The 7,760-nt window shown below is 38.8% G+C and overlaps 1 protein-coding gene across 5 annotated transcripts in view; it reads left to right on the forward strand.

Annotated features, from left to right (window-relative positions):
- Positions 1 to 7,760, forward strand: part of LOC106878645 (major facilitator superfamily domain-containing protein 9) — a 16,449-nt gene that overhangs the window by 6,901 nt on the left and 1,788 nt on the right. For 3 of the 5 annotated variants that reach the window (XM_014927924.2, XM_014927925.2, XM_052976177.1), the window contains exons 2-6: positions 297 to 384; positions 2,673 to 2,716; positions 3,886 to 4,015; positions 5,912 to 6,121; positions 7,008 to 7,393. In XM_014927924.2, the coding sequence (XP_014783410.1) occupies positions 297 to 384; positions 2,673 to 2,716; positions 3,886 to 4,015; positions 5,912 to 6,121; positions 7,008 to 7,393 (858 nt within the window). The other 2 variants (XM_052976178.1, XM_014927926.2) reach the window with 2 other exon arrangements.

Here is a 7,760-nt window from a genome sequence, read left to right on the forward strand (position 1 = left end):
CATTTCTGCTGTGGAGGACAGGTTTTCTTGAGTACCACAAGGCACCAGATATATCAGTCTTTTGTCATCTCCTTAAAGTTCAGTGTCCTCAGGTCATTCTTCAGTAAATGGTTAGCAATATTTAGTTTTGTCTTTCTATGTTTTAGGTTCAAATGAAAATTTCAGAATGGAGTTTACCTTTCATTTTTTTGAGTAACATATAAATCATTTGTCCTCAACTGATTGAGTAAGAACTCAATTCTCTAAAATGCTCTCTTCTTTCTTTCTTTCTTTTTTCTTTTTTTTTTTTTTGTCAGGACTTACTTGGTGTCAGCATGATCTTACCATTGATAGGACCGCATGTGAGGGATATGGGGGCTTCGTCAACCGTTGTAGGAGCTCTAGGTAAGAATGACAAATTTTCTTTTCAATTAGAAACTACCCCTTGAGTGACAAACTTGCAGAATTGTTAGCATATCGGGCGAAATGCTTAGCGGCATTCGTCCGTGTTTACATTCTCACTTCATCCTTTTGAGACCAATAAAATAAGTGCCAGTTGAGTACTGGAACTGATGTAATCAACTTACCTGCTTCCCCAAAGTTGCTGGCCTTGTACCAAAATTTGAAACCATTATTTAAAGCAACAAGCTGGCAGAATCGTTAGCTCTCTGGGCAAAATGCTTAGTGGTTTTTCATCCATCTTTACATTCTGGGTTCAAATTTTCCAAAAGTCAGCTTTGATAAAATAAGTACCAGTTGAGCACTATGGTCGATGTATTTGAATTACCTCTCTCTTGAAATTACTGGCCTTGTGCCAAAATTTGAAACCAATCAGAGAGTGCCCCTCTCCCCCCACCACACACACAAAAGAAAAACATACATTAAAAAACTTTGTTACTAAATGAATATAGACTTCTTTTTTTTTTACTTAGTCATCTCATCTTTAGTGATGAAAACTTTAAATATTAATGAGCTGCCACCTGTCATCACCATCGTTTAATTTCTGTCTTCCATGCTGGCATGGGTTGGATGCTTTGACAGGAGTGGGCATGCCAACAAGCTACAACATGCTCCATTGTCTGCTTTGGTATGGTTTCTTCAGCCAGGTATCCATCCTAATGCCAACCACTTTCCAGAGTGTACTGAGTGCTTTTTATGTGGCACCAGCACTGGTGCTTTTTACATAGAACCAGCACCAGTGGGGTCAGCAAGTAACTTACCAGACAAAGACCTCTTTGGGGAGGGAGTAAAACTGAGGGAGGTGGCTTTGTGCCAGTTGAGAGCTTAAAGTATAATAGAAGTATAAAGATAGATGTCTTACTAAAGACAAATTGTGCAGGGGAGGGGCTAAGTTGTGCAGAGGAGGGGCTAAGTTGTGCAGGGGAGGGGCTAAGTTGTGCAGGGGAGGGGCTAAGTCAATTACATCGAATCTAGTACTCGACTGGTGCTTATTTCATTGACCCTAAAAGAATGAAAGGTAAAGTCATCATTGGCAGAATTTGAACTGAGAACGGGAAGATGAACAAAATATCCATCATATATATCTGTATATATGTATGTATATGTGTCTGGGCCCTATTAATGTATGTGTCTGTGCATATGTTTGTGTTTCCTTGTGTTAACATCACATGGTAGTTGTAAAATGATTGTCACTTTCATAGAAGTAATGTCATTCATTTCCAATATTCTGTGGAAAACCTGTTTGGTCATGGGGAAATATTACCTTGACTGGAAATGGGTGAAGGTTGGCAACAGGGAGGTCATCCACTCAGAAAATATGCTTCAGTTAAACTCTGTTCAACACATGCAATTATGGAAAAGTGGATGTTAAATGATGATGATGATGACTGAAATAGAAGTTGGAATGGTCACAAACGGAACACCTTTAATTACAGAAATTTTCAATCCAGGCGTATGAGTGGCTGTGTGGTAAGTAGTTTGCTTACGAACCACATGGTTCCAGGTTCAGTCCCACTGTGTGGCACCTTGGGCAAGTGTCTTCTACTATAGCCTCGGGCCGACCAAAGCCTCATGAGTGGATTTGGTAGATGGAAACTGAAAGAAGCCCGTCGTATATATGTATGTATATATATGTGTGTGTGTGTGTGTGTGTGTGTGTGTGTGTGTGTATGTTTGTGTGTCTGTGTTTGTCCCCACCAACATCGCTTGACAACCAATGGTGGTGTGTTTACGTCCCCATAACTTAGCTGTTTGGCAAAATAGACTGATAGAATAAGTACTAGGCTTACAAAGAATAAGTCCTGGAGTCAATTTGCTTGACTAAAAGTGGTGCTCCAGCATGGCCGCAGTCAAATGACTGTAACAAGTAAAAGAGTAAAAAGAGTAAATCCATGTTGACTGAAAAACAATGACAACATTAACCATTTATGATATCATTATTTATATGAATCTTAAGGTGGTGTGCTGGCAGAATCATTAGCACGCTGGGCAAAATGCTTAGCAGCATTTTGTCCATCTTTACGTTCTGAGTTCAAATTCCGCTGGGGTTGATTTTGCCATTCATCCTTTTAGGGTTGATAAAATAACTACCTGTTGAGCACTGGGGATAATGTAATCAACATACCCCTTCTCCACCAAACTTGCTGGCCTTGTGCCAAAATTTGAAACTGGTATTTATATAAATCTTTATTTACTAATTATATTGATGTTTTAATTACATTGGTCATTTCTAGGATCCGTCTATGGTGCTTTACAACTGTTCTCAAGTCCAATTGTTGTAAGTAGTAATTACATATTTTTACTTGTTTCAAACAAAATTACTCTCTCTCTCTCTCTCCCTCCCTCCCTTTCTCTCTCTCTCTCTCCCGCTCTCTCTCTCAACAGATTCTTTCATTTTTACCTGCAGGTGTGGCTGTGTGGTAAGAAGTTTGCTTCCCAACCACATGTTTCCAGGTTCAGTCCCACTGCGTGACACCTTGGGCAAGTGTCTTCTACTATAGCTTTGGGCCAACCAAAGCCTTATGAAACAGAAACTGAAAGAAGCCTGCCATGTGTGTGTTTTTGTGTCTGTTTGTCCCCTGCCACCACTTGACAACTGGTGTTGATGTGTTTACGTCCCCATAACTTAACAGTTTGGCAAAAGAGACTGATAGAATAAGTACCAGGCTTAAAAAAGAAAATAAGTGTTGGGATTGATTCATTTGAATAAAAATTGAACTGTGGCCATGCTGGGGCACCACCTTCAAGAATTTGTAGTCAAATGAATCAACCCCAATATTTATTTTTTAAACCCGGTACTCATGTTGTTTGTCTTTTTTGCTGAACCACTAAGTTATGGAGATGCAAACAGCCCAAAATTGGTTGTCAAGCAGTGGTGGTGGACAAACACATACATACATGTATGTATGTACATATATGTATGTATTATGTATTTACATGTATGTATGTACAGTTTGTGTCTCCCATATCCACTCACAAAGATTTAATCTGCCCAGGGCTATCATAGAAGAGATTTACTCAAGGTTCCATACAGTGGAACTGAACCCTAAATCATGTGGTTGGGAAGCAAACTTCTTAACTACATTGCCATACCTGTGCCTCTCATCAATATTTTACTGTCAATTTTCTCCTTGTTGGCATGAGTTTAAAAAATCTGCATTACAATATATATTGCTCCTCTTCGCAGTCATATTTCATTTTGTGTATGAGGCACCAAATCCTGAGGAATGACTTTTCAATTTTTCTTCACTTCCTCTGTCAGTGCCAACATATGCTGCATCTTTGTTCAGGAGCCATTGTCTATTCTCATGACAGCAAACATATCTCTCACTTTTCAGCTTTTATTTTTTTAGTTTTTGATTTAATGACTAATCAACCAACTATGATTGTCTGTTACAAAATTTGGCCTTCTATTCATTGAACTTAAATCGATATTTCATATTTCAGGGGAAATGGAGCGATGTTACTGGAAGAAGACTTTCACTGATTGTTTGTATGTTCTTTACAGCATTTGGATACAGTTTAATTGGTTTTGCATCTTCAATTGCTGTTATTGTTGCAGCACGAGTCATCTTAGGTAAGTTTTCCCCAATTCATTATTTCCTTCAAAAATAACTAAAGAGCTTTATTTTTTGTTTAATGATTGAAAGGCTACAAGAATCTTCTCCAGTGGATCTTTATTTCCTCCCTCTATATGCAAGTTACATCAAAGTCAAGTCTTCTATGTTGCCCTAGCAACCCAGTTGGTTAATGTTATATGACTATTTTTACTCTTCTGCTAGAAGGCCATATGTGTGGCAGCAGGATTTGGCTCCTTACTGTACATACCTCTGGAAAAGTCAAGAAGTGGTTGTTGGAGAATTTCTACAATTTCACTAGCCCCAGTTTCTGGCCTCCTAATTCCTCCAAGTGTAATCCATGATTTACTATGTGTGGGGCACAGTTGAGAAAGACACCAGGTCAAACTCTGCCTGCAAAATGAAGACCAAGCTTCTGGCCATGATCAAGGAGGTGTTTGAAGATCTTCCCATGGATACAGTGGAAAATGCATGTGCCAGGTTCTGGAGCCATCTTGAAGCCAAGGTGGAAGCTGCAGGTGACTACTTTGAGTAAACTGTTATCTCCCAGCCATAATCGAGTTCATATTTCTTAATTTTTTAAAATACATTTATTTCTGCATAAGATATTGTGTTTTCTTTTCCTTTTATGCAAACTGTCAAATTTAGCCCAAACACTCTGTATGTATGTTTAAATATGTGTGTGAATGTATCTTTGAAATGATACCATGTGATGACCGGTAGAATAAAATTCCTTACTTAAGCTCCAATCGATCACTCCCACACTTTCTTCTAATATATAAATGGCAATATAACTCCTCTACAGTATTCTTCTCTAGCCCCTTCTCTCTTATTTTTACTCCACATCTCCTCACATTAAGTTGCTTCCTTGGGATTCATAATCTTGCGAAATGCATGGCAGCCTCACTAGTGTGGCACAAGAAAAGCAGCCAGTACATGCTGTAATGTAGTTGACATTAAGGACATCCAGCCATAGAAACTGCCAAAGCATACACTGAGGTATGATGCAGTACTTGGAACCAATATGAGGTGTGATGCACTGGTGTATGATGCATTACTTGCAGATCCTGTAAAACCATCTAACCCATGCCAACATGGAACATAGATGTTAAATGATGATGAAAAACAGATAACGGTTGGTAATAGGGAAGGTATTCAGCTGTAATATAATACCTGAATAAGTTTCATCCAACCCATGCCAGCGTGGAAAAAAAGGAAGTCATAAAAATGATGATGATGATGTTTTACTCTTTGTTGTCTTATCCCTTTAACAATTAAACTTGCCATATCTGGTCCAAATATTCTACCCATTCTACATTGAAACTCGCTAGATCCAGCCTCTCACACCTGTCTTACGATGTCACTCTAAAAATAAGCAACCACATCATCGAAATAGGCACAGGCGTGGCTGTGTGATAAGTAGCTTGCTTACCAACCACATAGTTCTGGATTCAGTCCCACTGTGTGGCATCTTGGGCAAGTGTCTTCTACTATAGCTACAGGCCGGCCAAAGCCTTGTGAGTGGATTTGGTAGACGGAAACTGAAAGAAGCCTGTCGTGTATGTGTATGTATGTGTGTGTGTGTATTTGTACCCTTGCTGTGTATATATGTGTGTGCGTGGTGTGTTTACGTCCCCATAACTTAGCAGTTTGGCAAAAGAGACTGATAGAATAAGTACTAGGCTTCCAAAGAATAAGTCCTGGGGTTGATTTTTTTCGACTAAAGGCGGTGCTCCAGCATGGCCGCAGTCAAATGACTGAAACAAGTAAAAGGATACAAGGTAATGCATGATTAATACTCAAAACAATGTGAATATGTAAGCATTACATTTGATAGAATAATTTGAATGCTAAAAGGTCAGTAACAAAAAATCTCTTACCATTTCTTCACTCAGGAATATTTAAACACAGCCTAAACATAAGCAAATCATTCATAGCAGATGCTGTGCCACCATCAGAACAGTCTTCAGTTCTAGGAACATACAATTCATTTTCCAGCATCGGTTTCATTGTTGGTCCAACCCTGGGTGGTCACATAGCAGAACTGCCCGGTGGTTTCTTTCTAATGGCCAATCTAGCAGGTATCATCTTTCTCCTGAATGCATGTAAGTAATTTAACTTTTCTTCTTCTCATTGTAATTTAGGTTCTCCTCAAAAAAATAGTATTTTATCAAGTTTCACTGTTTGTGAAATGTAAGTAAGTGCATGCGTGCGTGCGACTTCCCAAGCTAACCTATCATATCTCTCAACTTTTCTTTCTTCCTTATCGCATACCTTGTTGTCAGCCGGGCATGCTATATCTATGATCCAGCATAGTTTGATTTCTTTCTCAATTAAGACTATGTCCGGCTTCCTATTCTCTATCTCATGGTCGCACTGAATCATAAAATCCCATAGGGTCTTTGCATTTCTATTTTCTACGATGCCTTCAGGTTTGTGGTCGAACCAATTTTTTGCTCTGTCAAGTCCATACTCATTGCAGAGTGTCCAATGGACAATCCTGGCTATATTGTCGTGGCATCTCTTATATTCCTTCTGGGCTAGTAGTGTACATTGGCTGGTAATATGCCATACAACTAAATTTCTCCAAGATGGTATCCCAGCATGGCTGCAATCTAATGAATGAAACAAGAAAAAGGTAAAAAGATCATTATTATTATTATTATTATTATTATTATTATTATTATCATCATCATCATCATCATTATTAATATTAAGGTGGCAAGCTGGCAGAATCATTAGCATACCAGATGAAATGCTTAGCAGTATTTCACTCATCACTCCGTTCTGAGTTCAAATTCTGCCGAGGTTGACTTTGCCTTTCATCCTTTCAGGGTTGATAAATTAAGTACCAGTGAAACACTGAAGTCGAGTAATCAACTAGTCCCCTCCCACAAGTTTCAGGCCTTGTGCCTTTAGTAGAAAGGATTATTATTAATATTATTATTATTATTATTATTATTATTATTATTATTATTATTATTATTATAGTGATTGTTTGGATACTGCTTCCCACTTCTCAAAGACCAACCAGAGCCACCTTACAGAGATTAGATTCTGTGTTAAGTCCCAGAAAGTTAATCTCAGATGAAATCAACTTCAACCCTAAAAGATTTTTCCAATCCATGAGAAAGATAAAATGGAACCAGTTATGGGATATGTTTGCCATTCGATTCCTTTTGGGCTTCTCCATCATTGTATTCCGCAGTAATTTGAACATTATGCTCCAGTCTCGTTTCAACATCTCACCACGGCACAATGGTTACCTCACCTCCTACAGTGGAATTGTTTCCACTGCAGCTGGATTCTTGGTAGGAAGTCTGACTAAACTATACAAAAATGAACCCAGGCTGTTTTTTTCAATGTCTGTATTTCAGGTAAGCAGGCCATGCCAATGCTGTTTCTTTGTATCTTTGCTTTTGTAACATTGTTGCTAGTATTATATATATATGAGCAGGAGACCCCCTTCGGTCATGACTGACCATGGGATTGCATCTAGAAAGTTACCCTCCCAGGCACAAGTCCGGGCAAGGTTGTTTATGGAATTCCAGCAGTCACTCATGCATACCAGCCTCACCTCTCCACACCACTGATGTTATCCAAGGGAAAGGCAAAGGGGCTGATACAGCTTGGCACCTGTGACGTCACAACTCATTTCTACAGCTGAGTAAACTGGAACAATGTGAAATAAAGTGTGTGTGTGTATATGGATGCATGTATGTATATATATATATATATATATAT

The sequence above is a fragment of the Octopus bimaculoides genome, chromosome 24 (genome assembly GCF_001194135.2).
Source record: "Octopus bimaculoides isolate UCB-OBI-ISO-001 chromosome 24, ASM119413v2, whole genome shotgun sequence".
Lineage (NCBI taxonomy): Eukaryota > Metazoa > Mollusca > Cephalopoda > Octopoda > Octopodidae > Octopus > Octopus bimaculoides.